We start from the raw sequence: 22379 nt of genomic DNA on the forward strand, positions 1-22379 counted from the left end.
ACCCTCCAGCTCCGCCAGTTTCTCCTCTACCTCAACAGCAAGGTAAGTAGCGCAGATGTTGGATCTTAATTTGATCACCCTGTTGCAGGAGAACTTTCCTGCAATGCAGGAAATGTAAAACTTGGAGTGTATTTGAGGTTTATAAAGGCTTCTGAAGTTTGTCATTTCCACTTTGAAACTTGTCCATTAATTATAATCTACATAATAATTCACATTTCCTGTTGCTTCAAGATTATTCTGCTGCTGTAGCAAACTGGCTCAAATTAAGATCCTACATCTTTAGCACCCATCCATTAGAATACCTATAATTAACCATCCACCCAGGCACCCACAGCTTCCACCAACTAGTAATTTCATGGCCAAAGTATAATTTTTGTATTCCTAGGAAGCTCCAATAGGTCAGTGTTCCAAAAGAGGTCAAACACCCTTTGGTAGTAACCATACACACCAAGTCTCCAGCCTTTCCCCAGTGGAGAGTATTCCCATTGCATCTCCACCCAGGTCCCAAGCTGGAAAGCCGCTGAAAAGAAAGAGTCCCCTGCTCCTCTTCCGCTCCTCCCCCTGGCCCTCTTCTGGCCACCCTACACTCTTAGAAAAAACAGTTCTAAAAGGGTTCTTCGGCTGTCCCCATAGGATAACCTTTTGTGGTTCTAGGTAGAACCTGTTTTGATTCTAGGTAGCACCCTTTTTGGTTCCGTGTAAAACTGTCTGTAGAAAGGGTTCTGCATGGAACCAAAAAGGGTTCTCCTATGGGGACAGCCGAAGAACCCTTTAAGGTTCTAGATAGCACCTTTTTTTTCTTCCTACGAGTGTAATGACCATCCCGGATGTGTAATTAACACCTCCCATCATCCTTCCCTCGTCACTACTGTCACCAACACCTCAGGGCCATGTAATGGATTCCCTGTGGACAGATCTGCACGCCTGTATGGATAGCGCTGCACTGGGCTCATTAGACTTGAAGAGGGCTGTAACAATCAGTACACTAAAACGGAGTGCTCTGCAGCTTCTGAGATGACTGATCATTAATGTTAAGCTGACCAAACACGGGTTGTTGTTGAATGAATAGACAAGCAACTCGCAAAGTCCGGTCCAAAACTCATTGGTTTGATGACATTGGCAACAATTCTTATTGCCACAAAATGTGGAATCTCAATCTGGAATAATTGACTTACTTGCTTAGCTTAATGATTTTAATTAATCATTCTGAGGATGTCAGAGGACGTGGCCAAGTCATCTATGTTGTTGTCTGTAATAATCTGAGTTCACGTAATAGACGGATGATGTATGCCTCTCAGCAGATGATCGTTCTGCTTTCTATTCCTCTTGGCATTTGGTGACTGTCCGTCAGAAGCGGTGCTGATGACGTAATGAGGCCCTTATATCCTCCAGCAGAGTGATGTGTCACGGACCTTATCCCAGACACCAGAAGTATGAGATTTACAGCCCAGAGGGAGAGCGAGAGTAAATCAGTGGTATGGAGAGATTGTTATTTACTGTAGATAGTTGTGCTTAATGAAGTTCTTCTTGTCCTACTCCTGTAACACATTGTGTCTGAATGGGAGATGTAAAGGGTAAAGTACAGCCCAGGCTGTTTGACAGCAACAGATGTTATGTGCATGTGGACTGACAGAGAAATTAGTGAAGCCCAGAGGTGTTAAATTGTTCTGAGAGATTTCAGCAGCTTGTTGCAGAACCTTGTTTTTTTTTGTTCTCACCATCTTCAACCATCCTCCATCACACACTCCCCCATCCTCCATCACACACTCCCCCATCCTCCATCACACACTCCCCATCCTCCATCACACACTCCATCACACACACCCCCCATCCTCCATCACACACTCCCCATCCTCCATCACACACTCCACACACCCCCCATCCTCCATCACACACTCCCCCATCCTCCATCACACACTCCTCCATCCTCCATCACACACTCCCCCATCCTCCATCACACACTCCCCGTCCTCCACACACACTCCCCCATCATCCTCCATCACACACTCCCCGTCCTCCATCACACACTCCCCTCCATCACACACCCTCCTCCATCACACACTCCCTCGTCCTCCATCACACACTCCCTCGTCCTCCATCACACACTCCCTCGTCCTCCATCACACACTCCCTCGTCCTCCATCACACACTCCCTCGTCCTCCATCACACACTCCCCCATCCCTCCATCACACACTCCCCATCCCTCCATCACACACTCCCCCATCCTCCATCACCCCCAAGGCTGTGCTCTTGCAGTGAGTGTCTTGTAGGTTATGTCTGTCAGTGAGAGTGTCTTGTAGGTTATGTCTGTCAGTGAGAGTGTCTTGTAGGTTATGTCTGTCAGTGAGAGTGTCTTGTAGGTTATGTCTGTCAGTGAGAGTGTCTTGTAGGTTATGTCTGTCTTGTAGGTTATGTCTGTCAGTGAGAGTGTCTTGTAGGTTATGTCTGTCAGTGAGAGTGTCTTGTAGGTTATGTCTGTCAGTGAGAGTGTCTTGTAGGTTATGTCTGTCAGTGAGAGTGTCTTGTAGGTTATGTCTGTCAGTGAGAGTGTCTTGTAGGTTATGTCTGTCAGTGAGAGTGTCTTGTAGGTTAGGTCTGTGGCTGGGTAGAGTAGCGGTGGGTTCCTCTAACTCGCTCTGTGCCTCTGAATAGACTCCCACTGCTACTCCCACCTTCTTCTCCTTCTCCACTGTAGCTTAGCAACATGTACCCAGCAGGCCTTTTCACAGGAGTCCAGGAAAAGTAGTCCCAAACAACAGCCACCACTCTGACAGCCAGAGACAGGACTATGGAGAACTGTGTTTTAGGTGTAACTGCTGTTGCTTTGTAGCACGGTGGTGCTGCTGTCTGTGCGTTGTTCTATTGCATTATACAGTCCTGATTCAGTATCATTTTTGAGTTTTGTAGCTGGAGCCCTAAGCTTTTCTCGGTCAAGTTAACCTACGTGGTCATAAACAACTCCTGGACAAAATGATATCTATTAACAACTACATGTTTTTTTACAGTGTGCAGATCATGCAGTCAGGCTAAGCTCAAACAGTTATAGCCTAAGGTATGACAGTAATCCTGTATGACAGTCTTAGTTATGCGCAGCAGTGTAACTGCTTTTTCAAGGGAACACCTTGGTAACGTTCAATTCTATCTCAATCTCTGCCAGGAGATTTCAGTGCGTTGTCCTCAGTTATTATTCACAGCAGCGATGCCCCCTCGTGGAATTCCATTGAAAATCATTCATGTCATTATAAGTGACAACAGGGTAGGCTTGGGCGATATACCATGTACCGGGGTATTTAGATATACCGATGGTATGATTTTCAATACCTTTTTTAAAAAGAAATAAGGCCCCTTGTGTGCACTTCCGGTAATACCAAATACCCCCGGTATGGCACAGAAACGGTATGAAATTCTGCCTGCCACCCAACCTCGATCGGGGGTGCATTCATTAGTGACCACTGTAGAAAATAGTTTCCTATTGGAAAAATAACAGATAACAGATGAGACCCAGACAACAGATTCATATTAACCACAGAACCACTTGTATTATGTCTCAGTCAGATATGAGTTATGAGTGGATAGTAACCATTTTGTCTTTCGTCTCTTCTCAGTGCCCTTGATGATGACAGCACCAGCCTCAGGCAGCAGAAGCTGGAAAAGCAGGTAATGACTAACTTTATTAAACACATTAAACTAATTACGCCACATACAGCACCTGTTCAACATCATAGCCACTCTATAGACATTACAGCTCCCTTATAGACATTACAGCTCCCATAGACTTGTTCAGGGTATATGTCATGAGTATTCTATTTATGATGCAGAAATGACCAGACTAGTCCATATTATTTATATCTAGAGGCATTTTGCGTTTGATGTTTTTGTTGTTTTTGGTGTCTTTTCATCTTTTGTGAGAATTTTTTTTGAGGTCTCAGTCCATGTTTATAGCTGTGAGCCTGTCAAGCTTGAACATTTGACTGGCAGCGAGTGTATAAATGACCTTGTTTTCTGCCTCCGGTGTCACTCAGGCTATGAATTTCCGACCATCAGCACAGTAAGGCTGATTGTCATGAAACAGAGGGAAAACAGGGTGTCTTTGAACTCTTTTATTTTCGAAGGAAGTACAATTTATCCAATTAGTAGAAAGAAAAGTATTTGTCCGGAAGTTAATTGTTTTAGCACTCATTGTAGAGATAAAGCACAAATCTGCTCCTTTCTCAGCGAACAGCTCTTCCTGGTCTGCGTGTCTGATGATTGTCCCTTACAATCCCTCCTGCCTGCAGTATCCTTATCACCACGCTGCTTTAAAGTGAAATGGACTGATTTGGTTTAAGAAACCAGCCTTAAGCAACAGTCACACAATGGAGTAAAAGATGGATGAGATGATTGGTAGGCACATAGACTGACTCGATGTCTGCGTCCCAAATGGCACCCTGTTCCCTACATAGTGCACTACTTCTGACCAGAGCCTAACAAAGTAGTGCACTATGTAGGGATTAACCGTAGAAAGGTTTCAGTAGACAGAGTCTGTGTAGTGCACTGTATGCCTACAGATGTAGGATCTGAATTTAATCACATTTGTTGCTGAGAATTTGTAGTGCATTTGAGTTTTAAAAAGGCTTCTAAAGTTTGTAACCCTAAACGAAACTCCTAACCCTAACCACTAACCCCTTACTCTAACCTTAATTCTAACTCTTAACCTAACCCCTAACTTAAAATGGCCTTTGTCCTTATGAGGACATGAGAAATGTCCCCACAAGGGAGAATTTTCCTTGTTTTACTATCCTTGTGGGGACTTTAGGTCCCCACAAGGATAGAAAAACCAACCCACACACACAAACACAGCCCCCCCCAAAAATAGCTCTTACTGTCTGACACTTGCAGCACCTCTGTCCCCCTCCCTCCCTCCCTTTCTCCATCTCACTCACTCACTCTCTCTCTCTCTCTCCCTCACTCTGCCCCGGGGTGCTTACGACCGCTGATTCAGTTAGTGACAGTGACCACCCAGACACACGCACATACACTCTAGTTCTCTCTCACACACTCTCACACACACACACGCCGAGGAGGAGACACGGACTCAGAGTGAGAGGGAAGCTGGTGTTGCGTGGTTATCCTTGTGTTAGTTGTCTGATCTGAAAGCCTGATCCAGGGGTAGAGGGGGACAGGGAGACAGAGGCATGCCCGGCAAGAGTGCTGCTCAGTGGGGGAGAGTTTAGACGTGACAGGGTCTCACAGAGCATGGAACACTGAGCTCCACAGAGAAACTTCTGCACTTCACTGTTACTCTCCGTCCCACTCCGGACACCAATGGACAGGGTGGGTCAGCACCTCTTATTCTCTGTTCTGTTTATCTCATTTATGGTTGACTATTTTGATCTGAGAGTAACATGGGAAGTTGTGTGTGTCTGTGTGCACTGGTACATGCTTGCGCGTGTGTATTTTGGTGTGTATATTTCTGTGTGTGTGTGTTTGCATATGGACGTGCTTGCGTGTGTGTACTGTGCATGTGTGCGAGCATTTGATTTCAGCTCATCCTGGTGATACCATTGTTATAGCCTGTCTCTGATGGGGGACACTTCCGTGGATGTGGGATATCTCCTAGTCTGCTATTTTCATTAGCCTCCTGTGTCTTGTTTTAGGTCTGTACAATGTCTTTCTCCCAAAGCCTCAGGACGGTGAATGAAACAGTATATTGAGTCATATCCTTTTCTCATATCCTATCCTCTTAAGTCTTTTGTTTTAAATTGACAATAATACAATGGATTGTTTTAATTGTAGGGCAGTTTTGTTTCAAGTAGCCTACTTTCTTTTCTCCAGTTTTTCAAAAAATATTCTGATATTTAATCATTTAGAGGTATGATCTGTGTAATGGTGGTGTACTGGGATCTAATAGCCTATTCCACAGATTCTATCAACTCTTTATGTTACTGTTTGAAAATGCACATAGTTGAACAATGAGTAGCCTAAATATTCCTAATTTTCCAGCCATACTCTATGTTCTGGTTATACACTCTTAGAAAAAAGGGTTCCAAAGGGGTTCTTCGACTGTCCTTATAGGAGAACCCTTTTTTTGGTTACAGGTAGAACCCTTTTAGGTTCCATGTAGAATCCTCTGTAGAAAGGGTTCTACAAGGAACCCAGAAGGGTTCCTTCTATACCTGGAACCAAAGGAGTTCTACCTGGAACCAAAAAGGGTTATTTAAAGGGTTCTCCTATAGGGACAGCCGTATAACTGTTCAACGTTCTAGATAGAAAAAAAGGTGCTAAGAGTGTAGTCCAAGCAAGCTAGGAACTAGGTTTGAGTTCTGTTCAGTTTGGATAGGGTTAATTCAGTGAAGTGTTGTTGCCACTGATGAGTTCTGTCAGCGAGTGAGACAGTTCAGTGTCTGCTCTACTGCTGTCAGTTCTTGTGAGGTAACCGTTCTGTAAAAACGTTATTATTAGTTAAATCCAGGAGTGGCCATTGCTAAGATTCCAGCAGCAATATCATCTTAGTTACCGATCAATATCACATCAGTGAGAGAAAAACAGCTTACATGAATATGGCTAGCATTTCCCAGACAGTTTACACAGGAAGACTACTGCTAGCCAGTTTACACAGGAAGACTACTTTTAGCCAGTTTACACAGGAAGACTACTGCTAGCCAGTTTACACAGGAAGACTACTGCTAGCCAGTTTACACAGGAAGACTACTGCTAGCCAGTTTACACAGGAAGACTACTGCTAGCCAGTTTACACAGGAAGACTACTGCTAGCCAGTTTACACAGGAAGACTACTGCTAGCCAGTTTACACAGGAAGACTACTGCTAGCCAGTTTACACAGGAAGACTACTTTTAGCCAGTTTACACAGGAAGACTACTGCTAGCCAGTTTACACAGGAAGACTACTGCTAGCCAGTTTACACAGGAAGACTACTGCTAGCCAGTTTACACAGGAAGACTACTGCTAGCCAGTTTACACAGGAAGACTACTGCTAGCCAGTTTACACAGGAAGACTACTGCTAGCCAGTTTACACAGGAAGACTACTGCTAGCCAGTTTACACAGGAAGTCTACTGCTAGCCAGTTTACACAGGAAGACTACTGCTAGCCAGTTTACACAGGAAGACTACTGCTAGCCAGTTTACACAGGAAGACTACTTTTAGCCAGTTTACACAGGAAGACTACTGCTAGCCAGTTTACACAGGGAGACTACTGCTAGCCAGTTTACACAGGAAGACTACTGCTAGCCAGTTTACACAGGAAGACTACTGCTAGCCAGTTTACACAGGAATACTACACTGCTAGCCAGTTTACACAGGAAGACTACTGCTAGCCAGTTTACACAGGAAGACTACTGCTAGCCAGTTTACACAGGAAGACTACTGCTAGCCAGTTTACACAGGAAGACTACTGCTAGCCAGTTTACACAGGAAGACTACTGCTAGCCAGTTTACACAGGAAGACTACTTTTAGCCAGTTTACACAGGATGACTACTGCTGGCCAAAGCAAAGAGGGAAGACAAAGAAAAAAACTAGACAAAAGGGCTTCAAAGTTTAATCAGATCCTGGGTCAGATGTATGGCTCATTTTTAAGTAGGATCTCATTGTGAAGCATTGTGGGGCTTTTGTTTCTTGTTTACATGGAATCTCTATCCTGTGTCTAAATTAACAGTCTGTTTCATTATGGTAATCCATTCAGATGATTTATTCATTTGTCTGCTATTTTTAGCCTTAGAAGAAAACGAAGAGGTGAGCCGTTTTCCCCTCTTAAAGGGATATTTCGGGATTGTATCTACTTCCCCAGAGTCAGATGAACTTGTGGATACAATTTGTATGTCTCTACGTGCCGTTTGAAGGAAGTTTCTAACTAGCGTTATCGCAATAGATAAGTAGTGTTAACGCAATGACTGGAAGTCTCTTGTAATTGCTAGCATGCTAGTAGATGCCATAGACGTCCAGTCATTGGGCTAACGCTAGTTAGCATTGGCTCGCGAAACTACCTCTAACTTCCTTCATACTGGATGCAGAGACATAAAAATGCTATTTATGAGTTAATCTGACTCTGGGGAAGTAAATAAAGGGCTTCATTGCCAAAAGCCCGAAATGTCCCTTTAAAACAAATCCTGTTTGAAATGTAAACCATCAGACTCCAAGTTGAAACCATTAAGCTCCCAGAGGCCTTTCATCTGGTCTTATTTGCATTTTAATCCAAGACTGGGTATTTAATGAATATTATTTTTCAGGTGTCAAATAGAAGCAGGCCATGGTAGTGTGTGTGTGCACGTGCGTGCGTGTGTGTGTGTGTAGGTACGAGCGTGCGTGTCTGTGCTTTTGTGTGTGTGTGCCTGTGTTGCATTGACCCTGAATGTGTGTGTTGCGTTAGCCCTGAGTAATAAAACCTTTCTGTAGTGGTGGTTAATCAGCCCAATGAGGCTTCAGAGAGACAAGGACCTCTCGTCTCTTTCCAGCCCAGTTCATCACTAAACACCACTTGTTGTTTTGATGCTCCCCACTAATTGAGGCAGTTACATAACCCATCGCCTGCTTTGACCAGAGACCAGGACTGCAGGGCCAACTGATAAATGTCACCATAATTCATGGAAATTGACCATTTCTCTAGTGTGAAGCTTTATTTTATTCATAGAGACATTGTGCTGTGTATTGTCTAGCCATAAATCTAAAGGGGGCCAACCCTCGTCGCTGTTGTCCCTAGTTTCCCAGAGCGTTTGTGATGGCTGTGACAATGTCAGCTCTAATGATCCCACTGCCTTGTCACTGTCCCCTGTCCCCAGTTTCTCTGTCCTTGTACTGAACAGAGCCTCAGTCAGCACAGCACAGAGTTATAGGGTTCCACAGGAAGCAGCATTTCCAACTCTAGGTTTATTAAAGTAGTTTGAATTGTTTGCACTGTATTTCAAGCACTCTGTTACTTTGTCTCAGCATCTTTTACAACAGTCTAGGCTTACTTGCTGAAGGTTCCTTCACTGAGTAGCTAACTCTCTTATATCCCATTTCCTCTAGTGGTAATGCTAGGATACAAATGTCCATTATTCTGTGACCTTTACTATGAGATAAATATAGCCTAGCCAACCTTACCTCACCTGTTCTGTTTCTATGTGAGTTGCATATTCTGCCTTCCAATTTAGTGTCAAAGATACTGAAGGAAGAAAACATGACATTTTACTGTGGCTGAATGATTTGCCAGGTCGGGTCATGACGCTTGTGTGTGTGTTGTTTACAAAGCCATCTGGGGTTCCATTTTGAGATACACATTGAATGGCCATCATGTTCTGTCCTCTCCCCCAACAACAGTGGGAGTGGTGAAAAGACAACCACAAAGAATGTGGAGTCTATCAAGGTCACTGACACGGTTACCATAGGAACATGCATCTTGTTTGACACCCCTGAAACGAAGCTGGCAAGCTACGATACTGTGTTTTTTGCTCATTTGTTTTGTCATATTGCTTAAGATAACTTTGTTTTTCAAAACACCAACACCGGTGGTTTTTCGATCAGTGTCCCAAGTATCTGATAAGGACAGAGTCGTTACTGATTGTCTGGTTCTCAGCATTTTGAGTGATCTGGAAAAGGTGTAAGGCTGTCTGTATAAGGTTGGATATAGATGAGTGTCTGGCTTGAGGAAGTCATCATAAAGTAATTCTTCCCCAGAGTCAGATGAACTCCTGGATACCAGTTGTATGTCTCCTCATCCAGTAGGAAGGAAGTTAGCTGTAGTTTCGCGAGCCAATGCTAACTAGTGTTCGAGCAATGACTGGAAGTACACAGTCTAGAGGTATGCATTACATAGCAGCCAGACCTCTTTGATTAAAGAGTGTTTTAATGAGGGAAAGGGATGGTGTCCTCATGGATTGTGGGGAAGAGAGGCCAGGTATACCTGGACAGATACAGGTAGGGTCCAGAGAGAGAGGATCACTAGAGCCTTATCACCAGCTGTCAGTCCAGCTGTCAGTCTGGGGCAGGGACGGCCGGACGGACAGACAATATTTGCATGGTATACTCTAACTGTCGTAATCCCCCCCGTCCACAGAGGGCGCTGTTGGAGCAGAAGCAGCGGCGGAAGCGGCAGGAGCCTCTGATGGTGCAGCCCAACCCAGAGGCCCGGCCCAGGCGCTCCAGGCCTCGGCGCAGTGAGGAGCAGGCCCCGCTGGTGGAGTCGCGCCTCAGCATCACCAGCGATGTCATCATGGACGGTGAGCCTTGGTTCTTGGGGTTAGCTACTGTACTAGCTAGTTTTTCCGGGGTCAGATCACACGATCGGGATAAAGTAATGGGTCTGAGGAAGCAGGATCAGTGCTGAGTGATTGCACCCCAGTCCACAGTCAGAGATAAACAGTTGTTGGCTATGAAGAAGAATACTTTAATGATCCATTTGCTTTCCAGTCCAGAGTGAGGGCAGTACGTCAGGTGAGGACAGTGAGAAGGAGTGGTTGGAGAAGGTGGGGCCAGGCCCCATGTTGCCCAGGAAAGCAGGGAGAGGGCCAGTCATGGAGCTCACTCTGGAGGAGCAGAGTGGCCTTCCAGATCGAGGTAGAGGAGACCAGTCAGGAAATACAAGACTAGAGAATAGGGTTATAAACATTGGTGCATCCCACTTCTGATACCAATCACCTGTACATTGGCATGCAAAGTATGTTAGTCTCTCACATACTGGGATACAATGTTATACAATGTTCCTCCAAACAATCAGGAAACTAATATATTGAGGTGTGTGGTGCGTGTGTCTAATTGCGCCTCCCTCAGTCTTTGGACGTGTGGAGAAGCGCCTGTTCACGGTAGTGGAGGAGACACCCAGGAAGCTGTTCTCTCTGATGCCCAGAGGGGCCTTCAGATGGGAAGGAGAGAGTCACATTCAGAGAGGCAGAGCAGCGTTCAGACTCTCAGGCAAGAAAAGGGCCACCTGCTCAGTGCAGCATATCACTCCATGGCACAAGGCTAAGCTCTGACATGAACATAGAGGAGAGGTACTACAAAGAAACGCAGCTGCAAGCAGACGGCTAAGTAATAAGGAGTAGGTACAAATCAAATCACCTCAGGGAAGCACAGACAGGAATACAGAACAGCTCTTGGAGAAGTAAACAGCTGGATGCTCAAACACACAGACAAGCAAAGTCATTAACATAATTCAAGACATAAAAAAACCTGTCTATGAATGCGCCCCACCCTGCAGGTATCGACGGCCCTGCTGCCTTCATGGGCTCTGAGGCCCCAGACCTGGGTACCAAGATCCAGATTCTGTCGGTGAGCAAGTCCCAGCCCCTGTCCCTGTCCCAGCCGCTGCACCAGTCTCCCCTCGTTGAGGAGCCTGACCGGGACGGGGACACGGAGACTCTGCTGGAGCCCAAGACGGACATCCACGAGCTGCTGCAGAAACGAGGTGAGAAGGGGGTCAGGGAGTCAGGACAGCCAGTTTGGACAGAAGATAGGAGTGTTAAAGTAGAGTGTTATAAAGAGTTCTGTCAGTAGGTAAGGCTGGGGAGTTTCTTGAACACCTTACCTGACCAGGAAATACTCCGGGGCCTAGTTATGGTCAGACCATGTGACCAGGAAATAGTCCTAGCCCTATGACCTCCACAGCACAGACAATGTCTCATACGCAGTAGTGCTATAGACAGAAGACCTAGGAGAATGTGTACACATGCGAGTCAGTCAGTTATATCATCATCTACCCTGATAATTCCTCTGGGTCGAATACCAAGCAGCTTCAGAGATCACATCCCGTCTGCTGCTCTGGCAGGCCTCACGGCTACACCGTCAGGGCACTCGATATAAGTGTCTCTTTCACACCTCTGGGCTGGTAGAGGCACTTTGTAGTCTAGTGAGAGGACAGGCTGAACTGACAGAGAGAGAGAATGCAGGATGGGGTGAGAAGATAAAGAAAGCGAAGGAGGACAGATGAGAAATGGGAGCATATCTGGTCAACATCGTTGTTCAGGGACAGTCTCAAGAACTTTGGAGGTTGCGGTTTATTGTTGCTGCTGTCCTTTCAGTTGCTCTCATTAAAAGCCATTGCGCATTGATAAAACCTTTTCCCTGCTCTGGGATACTACCTCCTCCCAGGGCTGTGGTGCTGCAGTGTGCAGTTAGAGAGCCGGCGGAGGGCGAGGTTGATGGTGACAGTGAGAAATTGATCATTTTGTAAGGGGCAAGAGTAGCATCCACCTACCACAGTACCTATTTATGCCACCTTACCTTCCTTCCTTCTGGCAGGTCCACGAAGAGTGTTGAAGTCTCTTTCATTTCCTGAGACTAATTCAATATCATTCTGTACTGTTACTGTGCTAAATGACAAGCTAAATTAAGATAGCCAGGTCTATATCCGGGAGAGAGATGTATTACCTAGTTAAACCTGAGACCCAGATTAAGGGCAGTGTATTACTGCATTAGCCTCAGTTTTTAAGGATCTTCTCCTGAACAGCAACAAGAGGGCAGGTAACACTCCCCTCTCAATAATGCAAACGTTCATCATGAATGAATGTCTGGTCTGCTTAGTGCTACTGAGATCCAGCCTGTCCTCAGGTGCCTTAGATAGTGCCTGGCTGCCCAATCAGTTTTATTTCCCAGTGTAAACGAATTGAAATGGAAACAGCAAAGGATTAGTAATAGCCTACTGCCTCCATTTGGATTTGACTTGGGGACGCTATTCAATCAAAACTGGTCAGCGAGTTCCCAAGGTAAAGTTCTTCATGTGCTGCTAGACCGAGAAAGTGGTTGAAATGATCACGTTGTAAGTTTTGGTTTTACAACCTGAGCATCGAGCCCTTTCTTTTTAGAAAACTTGTATTATCAGAACGTATTAGCATTTCCATTTGGCTGATTTAGTAAAAGAAGTGACTATACCAAACATTGTTGTTTTAATTGATGCCTTTGAGTCACTATTAGAATGTAGCTGACATTTGTGGTCTGTATTTAATGTTTGTCAGTACCCTGACATTTAGACATCTCTGGGGCTAGATGGAGTGAACACCACTGTGTACATATTGTTTCTAGCCACGTTGGCCAATACATATGTGTCTGTCTGCAGAGGCGTGGGACATCTCTCTCAGCCCCTCCCCCTCTCTGATTGACCCCGCCAACGGCAGGGTGGTCCAGTTGGTTGGTGCAGTGGAGGAGGGCCCAGAGGAGGGGCCGGAGGAGGGGCCAGAGCGCCCACTGTCTGCCAGGGAGAAACTACTCCAGTCAGGTAGTAGAGAGCAGCCTGCCGTTCCCATGGTGACAGGGCTGGAGTGAAGGTTGTTGGGTTTCTGTCTCTCTCCCTCCCTCCTTTCCTCTCTCTGCAGCACTAACTCTATGGAGCAGAGGTGAAACTGAGGATACAGCAACAGTGAATTATATAGTTACTGGTAATAACCTAGTCATTGGATGTAAAGTGCTAGATATCATACTCTGGCTTCAAGACACACCGAGGAAAACAGGTTAATATTTCTTGTATCATCAACAATGGAACACATTGAGAGCGGACATTTTTCCCCTGCTCACTTTGAATTCTGCTATCGCATCTAAAAAAATGCTTTCTCATTAAAATATTCCACAGCACCAGCCAGAGTCACGGCTGGTAAATCCAATTAGCAGCATTACTGACACCTGTCCAGAGCAGCTCCCACAGAGGCCTGTCTGACCACACCGTGTTGTGTCTGTCTGGCTGGCATCTCTCAATAGGATTTCTGCTTTCCCTCGTTCCTAACTAACCCCTTTACATTGGACTATCAGGGCCGGTTTTGTGGACACAGATTACTCCTGGACTGAAAAGCATGCTTAACGTGCATTTAGTACAAGGCTTAATCTGGGTCCAGGAAACCAGCTCTCAGTGATGGATAAAACACAAAGAAGATGGAGAATCTATTGTCTTGTATTTCACAGTATTCTTTCCATTGTGGAAATGTATAGGGCTCTGAAGTGGACTAACAGTGGTGTCTGGGGATAATGAAGGCTGCTGGGATGGCTAGAGGTTCATAACAGGTCTCTTCTATCGTAACCTGGTTACTGGGTAGTCTCGTCTGTAGTCTCGTCTGTTCCATACAGAAAAGTTCTTCCTCAATGGGTCTCAACAGTTACTCAGCACTATTTCGCATCCGCTGTCCTTTCTATCCTCTGCCAGCTGTTTTAAGGTTAGGTTGTCTCCTCAAATTTTATGGGGACTACTAAATGTTATAGAGAGCAGTTTTAGCTGCATATTGTAATATGTGGCCTTTTCCGATACAGGAAATATTGCATCAGTTCATATTTTCAACTGGGGTAGTATGATGACTTAGTTGGAACAAATCAAAGACTATGTTATCAAAAACAAAATCTGCATACATTTGAAGAAATGCATTGCCCATATCCATTACATGCAGGCTAATCACAATGGGTCCCAGGAGAAAAAAATCTCTCCTTGAGTCATGGCAATAAGAACCTATGGGATTACTGAGGAGATATGGAGGAGTTTTCAGCTTGGCTGGGCATCTGAGATGATCTTTCATGTCTGCATAGAACCCTGGGTCCTCCTGATCCCAACCAATGGAGTGTAAGCTGTAGGCCACATCTCCCATAGTGCATTCTTTCTCCCCTGACCAGGTCTGTCAGGCAGTATGAACTACGAAGAGGCCAGTGAGGATGAGGAACACGGTGATGAAGACCGGCCACGCTCGCTGTCCCCCAACCCAGAGTCAACACGGCCTGCGTCTGCCTCCAGCTCAAAGTCCAACACAGTGAGTCCAACCATATAGTTGTGTCTGTCCTGTCATATCATTAGGAGCACATACAGTGGGGCAAAAAAGTATTTTGTCAGCCACCAATTGTGCAAGTTCTCCCACTTAAAAAGATGAGAGAGGCCTGTAATTTTCATCATAGGTACACTTCAACTATGACACAAAATGAGAAAACAAATCCAGAAAATCACATTGTAGGATTTTTAATGAATTTATTTGCAAATTATGGTGGAAAATAAGTATTTGGTCAATAACAAAAGTTTATCTCAATACTTTGTTATGTACCCTTTGTTGGCAATGACAGAGGTCAAACGTTTTCTGTAAGTCTTCACAAGGTTTTCACACACTGTTGCTGGTATTTTGGCCCATTCCTCCATGCAGGTCTCCTCTAGAGCAGTGATGTTTTGGGGCTGTTGCTGGGCAACACAGACTTTCAATTCCCTCCAAAGATTTTCTATGGGGTTGAGATCTGGAGACTGGCTAGGCCACTCCAGGACCTTGAAATGCCTCTTACGAAGCCACTCCTTCGTTGCCCGGGCGCTGTGTTTGGGATCATTGTCATGCTGAAAGACCCAGCCACGTTTCATCTTCAATGCCCTTGCTGATGGAAGGAGGTTTTCACTCAAAATCTCACGATACATGGCCCCATTTATTCTTTCCTTTACACGGATCAGTTGTCCTGGTCCCTTTGCAGAAAAACAGCCCCAAAGCATGATGTTTCCACCCCCATGCTTCACAGTAGGTATGGTGTTCTTTGGATGCAACTCAGCATTCTTTGTCCTCCAAACACGACGAGTTGAGTTTTTACCAAAAAGTTATATTTTGGTTTCATCTGACCATATGACATTCTCCCAATCTTCTTCTGGATCATCCAAATGCTCTCTAGCAAACTTCAGACGGGCCTGGACATGTACTGGCTTAAGCAGGGGGACACGTCTGGCACTGCAGGATTTATTTATTTTCCACCATAATTTGCAAATAAATTCATAAAAAAATCCTACAGTGTGATTTTCTGGATTTTTTTTTTCATTTTGTCTGTCATAGTTGAAGTGTACCTATGATGAAAATTACAGGCCTCTCTCATCTTTTTAAGTGGGAGAACTTGCACAATTGGTGGCTGACTAAATACTTTTTTGCCCCACTGTACATAGCTATGTGGCTATGGCTTGTGAGATTTCTAACGTATTCATTGCACATGGCAAATCAACTTGTCACTTGAAGACGTATAGAAATGCATGAAGACACTGAAACAACAAGATGGCAGATGAATGTTGTCCCCCCTACTCCTGGACCGTATCTCCTTTATAACAGTGATTGGCCGGTATGTTTTGTGACGTAGTATTGTGTGTTTCCCCCCCCCCCCTTACAGGAGTGCGTGACACCGGGGTCGCCCACGGCGGAGAGCGCCCTGATCGAAGTGGACAACCTGGAGGAGTTTGTGGTGCGTCCCGCCCTCCGCGGCGTCACCGTCAAGTGCCGCATATCCCGGGACAAGAAGGGAATGGACCGCGGCCTGTACCCCACCTACTTTATGCACATGGAGAGAGAGGACGGCAGGAAGGTACATTTGACCTCACATCATGTCATGGGGGATTAACATGGAGAAGACCTAGATAGATTTACAGTCAAGATAGATTTCTTTTTAATCGTATTTCACGGGCCTGTTTCATTGTCTTTTCCTCAATAGCTACATTTGAAAATGGTATGAGAATATAAAGTAAAAGTAACACCTGTTTTGACTGCAGTGATTTAAAATGATGGTTTGTGAGTTTCCCTCTCACCCTGAGTTTACTCTCTTTGTTTCATCCAGCTGTTTCTTCTGGCTGGGAGGAAGAGGAAAAAGAGCAAGACGTCCAACTACCTGATCTCAGTGGATGCCACGGACCTGTCACGCGAGGGAGAGAGCTTCATGGGGAAACTGAGGTAGGACCATATCTCACTCGTCTCACTCTGTCACAACTCTGCTAAATATAATTCTAAATCTGATGATGAACAATTGTTTTGAGCCCTCGGCTGCATCTGATAACTCTATTGGGTGGGATTGTGAGTGCTGGAGGGTCATTGTAGACTCTAATGTGATTGGTCTGGTCATCCTGCAGGTCTAACCTGATGGGGACCAAGTTCACGGTGTATGACCAAGGCACCAACCCCTGTAAGAACCCTGGAGCTTTGCTGGAGGAGAGCAACACACGACAGGAACTCGCAGCCATCTGCTATGTGAGTGCACACACACACACACACACACTAATATTATTGAACCTGTAAGGTTGTGTGACATTCTGATCTCTTGTGTTCTCTCTGAAGGAGACCAACGTTCTGGGGTTCAAAGGTCCCCGCAAGATGACCGTCATCATCCCAGGCATGAACATGAACTTTGAGAGGGTTCCTGTCCGTCCAAACTGTGTATGTATCAGCCCCATGGGACTGTACAACTCCAATCACTTCTCCTAACATTTGTAGTCACTGTACCTGTTATGCACAGTAAGGGAGAGTGGCGTGTCAGAGGGCATGATTGAGGGGCTAGGCCCCTTTTTTCAAAATTTTCGCCTGAATGACAAAAGTAAACTGCCTGAAGCCAGGATATGCATATAATTGGTACCATTGCAAATAAAACACTTTGAAGTTTGTAAAAATGTTAAAATAATGTTGGAGAATATAACACAATAGATAGGGTAGGAGAAAATCGAAAGATAAACCAACCGTAAATTTCTTTTTTGAGAGACCATCCTCTTAGAATGGCAAGTACAAGTTCATACTGAAAATTATCTTCCTGGATGCAATTCCTGTGGCTTCCACAGGGTGTCAGCAGTCTGTGTTCAAGGTTTAAGGCTTGTAATTTCAAAAACAAATAAGAAATATCAGTTTTAGTACAGGGGCACAGTCTTGGAAATTTGTGTTTGTGCGTGCCATGAAGACAGGACACACCTTCTAAAATCAGTTTCCTATTGAACATACTTCTTTCCGTAAGAAATATTATAGTTTGATTACATTTTAGGGTATCCAAGGAGTGACTAGAAACATATTTTAATTTGTTGAAACAAAGTTTAGGGGTAGATTTTCTGATTCCTTTCTCTGCATGTTGAACGAGTGGATTACTCAAATCGATGGCGCCAACTAAACAGACTTTTTTGGGATATAAAGAAGGATTTTATCTAAAAGAAACGACACCATGTTATAGCTGGGACCCTTTGGATGACAAATCAGAGGAACATTTTTCAAAAAGTAAGTGAATATTTAATAGCTATTTGTGAATTTATGAAACCTGTGCCGGTGGAAAAAATATTTTGATGTGGGGCGCCGTCCTCAAACAATCGCCTGGCATGTTTTCGCTGTAATAGCTACTGTAAATCAGACAGTGCAGTTAGATTAACAAGAATTTAAGCTTTCAACCAATATAAGACGCTTGTATGTACCTAAATGTTTAATGTCCATATGTTTCTGATTATTTATTTGACTTGCGCGCCCTCCAGATTCACCGGAAGTTGTCCCGCTAGCGGGACGCCTAGCCCTAAAAGGTTTTTAAGACTCTGGCATTCTTACACCTTGAAATAGAAAATCATTGAGCACAATCTGAATAATGGAGTGAGTATTGAAGTCAACATCATGTAATGGAAACTGAGGCTAACCCACTAAGTGCTGTGAGATGTGGTCACTGGGGAGTGATGTCAGATCCGATGGTTTGGATGTCTGGGTCGTATTTATTAGGGCACGCAATGGAAAACTAAATTGAGCGTTCTTATTGGATAAGTCAAGGTTGTCACTCCCTGTTTCAGTCCTATTTCTTCTGTTTAGTGCCTAATGAATACAACCATGTTTGTGTGTTTCCAGGAGCAGGACAGCCTTCTAAGTAAGTGGCAGAACCATTCACTGGAGAACCTGATCGAGCTGCACAACAAGGCCCCCGTGTGGAATGACGACACCCAGTCCTACGTGCTCAATTTCCACGGCCGCGTCACACAGGCCTCCGTCAAGAACTTTCAGATCGTCCACGACAACAATCGTGAGTCGATCCGTCAGTGCTTTTCTTGACTCTTTCTCTCTTGCTCTTTTTCACTTTCTCTATTTCCCACTCTCTCACTCCCTCTCCTTGAGTAAAATGGAATAATGATTTCACATTATTGAGTCATCTCTTCTCTCTTCCCTCAGCGGACTACATCGTAATGCAGTTTGGCAGAGTGGCCGAGGACGTATTCACCTTAGACTACAACTACCCCATGTGTGCCCTGCAAGCCTTCGCCATTGGCCTGTCCAGTTTCGACAGCAAACTGGCCTGCGAGTGACCAACCCCATCACGACTCCTAACTCCCCATCACCCTCCCCCCTCCCCCCTCCAGGACAACGCCAACTCCACAACACCGCCCCTCCACCTCCCCCTCACAGGATTCAGCGCCTTCCTTGTACAGCTCACCAGCAGTCTGCCACTATGAAAATAATCATGAATTATGACCTCTCACCCATACGTGGTACATCCAATCATGGCACACGAATCACGCTGACTTGGAGAGCGGATGAAGAGAGTGGGTGTGTGAAAGAGAGGACTAAAGCAAGTAGATTTGGGTGGAGGATATAGGATTTTCCTTATCGGCAGAAAAATGAAATTACCGTCCGCAAAGGGAAACTGGTCACAAATCATCAAGGCGCCTTTGTTTTCATTTGTATTTATCTGTAGTTCTGTTTCATTGAGTTTGTATTGCTTTTTGTTGCTTTAGCTATTGTATATTGGTGATTTTATGTGTATTGAAATTGGTTGAAAGGGAAAAATGACACCAAGCATCATAGACCAAACTGTCGTGGGCACTCCCTGTTAGGGATAGGACTTCTAACACAGACTAGACCAGGTCACAGGAGATGGTGTCTTTGATTTATATCAGATTTGAATGTTTTATAGGCCTCAAAACATGTCTGATGAACTTATGAGTTTGTTCGTTTTTAGCAGATGTTTTTAAAGTTGCCTTTAATGTTGATTCCAAGTGTCATTTTACTCCCATTTTACATTATGTTGCCTTCTACAATCACTGTTGTGCGATTCTTTTGACGAACTCTGGAAACTTTATGGTCTATATCCTAAAATTCACCTCACTGTCTTCAAATGGTCACGTGGCTTTGGATTCCAGCCATTTAGCAGCATCAAGATGTTCAATAATTCTAACGTTAATAAAAAAGGGTTGACATAGTTTTTCTTCCTCTTGAAGATTAATTTCTCGTAATCACATTTATTTGCCTGCATATCAGGAAGTCTTGAAGTCATGCCTGTCCATCCAATGTGTCCTCCTCTGTTTCCTTTGTACATGTCATTTTGTGATGTCTTAGCCCCATGTCAAGTTAAAACCACACGGGAAAGTCAATAGAGTTGCCCAGCAAGCACGATTAAAGGATTTCATTATAGTTTTATGTAAGATATATCTAAATGTCATTTCAATGTGTGGAATACATAAGTTGGAATCCAAACAATAGAGCCTGGAATCCAAACAATAGAGGAATATTCCGTTTGGATTCCAAGTGACGCCCTGTACTCAGTCTACATTATATGCCAAACTTATCTACCCATGTAAAATGACACCAGATTGAATAATAACGCTACATTTTATATGTACTGTAGCTGGAAGTGTTACTCTGTTCAGCAGACTACACTTGTACTGCACCATGAGGTCATTGAGAACCCACTGGGCAAGAACTGGTTGAATCCACAATGTTTCTACGTCATTTCAACCCCAACATTTGAGGTGATGACTTTGAATCAACGTGAAACACTGATTGGATTTGCAAAAATGATTTTTTTTTAACCCAACTTTTAAATCCAATGACTGGGTCAAATGTTTTGTTGATTTGATGTTGAATTCACGACTCAACCAAATGTAAATCAAAACTAGATGTTGAACTGACGTCTGTGCCCCGTGGGAAATTACTTTTGGGGCGACATTTAAGGTGCAAAATAGTTCAAATATGTGCAAAAATATATTAAAAGGTGACCATAAAAAGTAATTTAAGTAGAGTTTTTAGTACACCGAAAAATGCATAAATAGTGGCCTTTTTTACAACGCTCGTTGCTGAAGAAAAGTTTAAAATTACATCACAATGCCAAATTATTACTTTTACAGTATTTTTTGCACAGGTTTGAACTATTTTGCACCATGAAAAAGTCACCCTTGATTGATTGAAGTTTCAGCTGGATGGATGTGCTATAGAGATGCTTCTGTCCAGTAGTGTGATTCTTGTTCTTGGAGGATTAGGAACATTCCTGGGGTAGCCTGCAGGATGCATTTGATTCCTGTCCACTGATTATGTGTGACAGTGTCGGGAAACAAAGTTAATTCACAAGATGTACTGTTAGAAAGAGGGAAAGGGTATGTTTGTACAAAATATATAAAAGAGAAATATACAGTTTTAACACAAGATACTTAAGAGGAATTGCATTCCATTCATAACTTAACTTTCTGACAATTTTTGGGGAATTGAATTTCAGAAATATGACTGTAAATATAATAAATGAAGATATTGTAAAGTGAACAAGACTCCCCTTGTAAGTTTAAGTAATGAATGTATTCAGTAAAAAACATTTATTTGCACCCTTTCTAATTCTCTACTTTTGCATATTTTTTCTGTTATCAGATCTTCAACCAAAACCTAATATTAGATAAAGGGAACCTGAGTGAACAAATAACACAATAACACAATTACATACTTATATAATTTATTTAATTAACAAAGTTATGCAACATCCAATGCCCCAGTGGGAAAAAGTAAGTGTCCCCTTAAGCTCAATTACTGGTTGTGCCAGTTAGCTGCAATGACTCCAACCAAACGCTTCCTGTAGTTGTTGATCAGTCTCTCACGTCACTGTGGAGGAATTTTGGCCTTCTTGCATGCAGAACTGCTTTAACTCTGACAATTGAGATTAGGTCAGGACTTTGACTAGGCCATTCCAAAACTTCAATTGTGATGCCTTTTAGCAATTTATTTTTGTTTTTTAAATCTAATATTGGGTTTTGGTTGAAGATCTGATAACATTCAGTATCAAAAATAGAAAGGCGGCAAAAACCTTTTCACAGCACGACTGTATAAACGTTCATTCATAGGCTAGGTTGTAGCAACCTCATGATGGGTGTAGGGAGAATGTTAGTATCATGTAGTAGCCTAAACCTATCGGTGGTACATTCAACTGGGTGAATGGAATATGAATGACAGTCATCCAATATTCTGTAATAGAAATAATGCCATGCTTGTTTAAAAAAAAAAAATGTCCTCCCTAATCATAAACGGAACCGACTGCCCCTGATGTATTCAGTAAACCCATTTATTTGCAATAACATGTTGAAAGCAACATCTAGAACTTTACATTTATTTTTTCTATATGACCAAGTGTTACAATTGCTTTGATTATTAAAACATTTAGAAAATATATCAAACTTGTTTTCGTGTTACATTTATAATTCCATTTTAAAATGGGAAGTTGTATTAACTTACTGTAAAACCGGTAATTGTAAAACTTCATAAAACACATTTTTTCTAAAAACATTCCAAGTCTTTGGAAGGCTTTGAACATTATCCTTTGGACTGGATACACAAACATTTTGTTTGGTACAGTTTTGACTGATCTATTCTTAATGCTGTCTTTCACCTTAATGCAAGGTGCTGCATTACGGTCTGGTGTGGAGTGAACATCCAGTGAACAACAACAGTTACCGTCA

The 22379-nt window shown here is 43.7% G+C and overlaps 1 protein-coding gene across 5 annotated transcripts in view; it reads left to right on the top strand.

The window, feature by feature from the left end:
• Window positions 1-22090, top strand: part of LOC112264573 (tubby-related protein 3-like) — a 32685-nt gene extending 10595 nt beyond the window's left edge. For 3 of the 5 annotated variants that reach the window (XM_024441263.2, XM_024441267.2, XM_024441262.2), the window contains exons 2-13: window positions 1-42; window positions 3607-3658; window positions 10032-10194; window positions 11172-11378; window positions 13026-13184; window positions 14558-14691; window positions 16061-16252; window positions 16502-16614; window positions 16791-16908; window positions 16996-17094; window positions 18520-18691; window positions 18838-22090. In XM_024441263.2, coding sequence (XP_024297031.1) covers window positions 1-42; window positions 3607-3658; window positions 10032-10194; window positions 11172-11378; window positions 13026-13184; window positions 14558-14691; window positions 16061-16252; window positions 16502-16614; window positions 16791-16908; window positions 16996-17094; window positions 18520-18691; window positions 18838-18971 — 1585 coding nt within the window. In that variant the 3' untranslated portion in view covers window positions 18972-22090. Of the gene's footprint in view, window positions 43-3606; window positions 3659-5028; window positions 5315-10031; window positions 10195-11171; window positions 11379-13025; window positions 13185-14557; window positions 14692-16060; window positions 16253-16501; window positions 16615-16790; window positions 16909-16995; window positions 17095-18519; window positions 18692-18837 lie in introns of those variants that run through there. The other 2 variants (XM_024441264.2, XM_024441266.2) reach the window with 2 other exon arrangements.
• The last annotated feature ends 289 nt before the right edge of the window (window positions 22091-22379 follow it).

The sequence above is a fragment of the Oncorhynchus tshawytscha genome, linkage group LG15 (assembly GCF_018296145.1).
Source record: "Oncorhynchus tshawytscha isolate Ot180627B linkage group LG15, Otsh_v2.0, whole genome shotgun sequence".
In the NCBI taxonomy this organism is placed as follows: domain Eukaryota; kingdom Metazoa; phylum Chordata; class Actinopteri; order Salmoniformes; family Salmonidae; genus Oncorhynchus; species Oncorhynchus tshawytscha.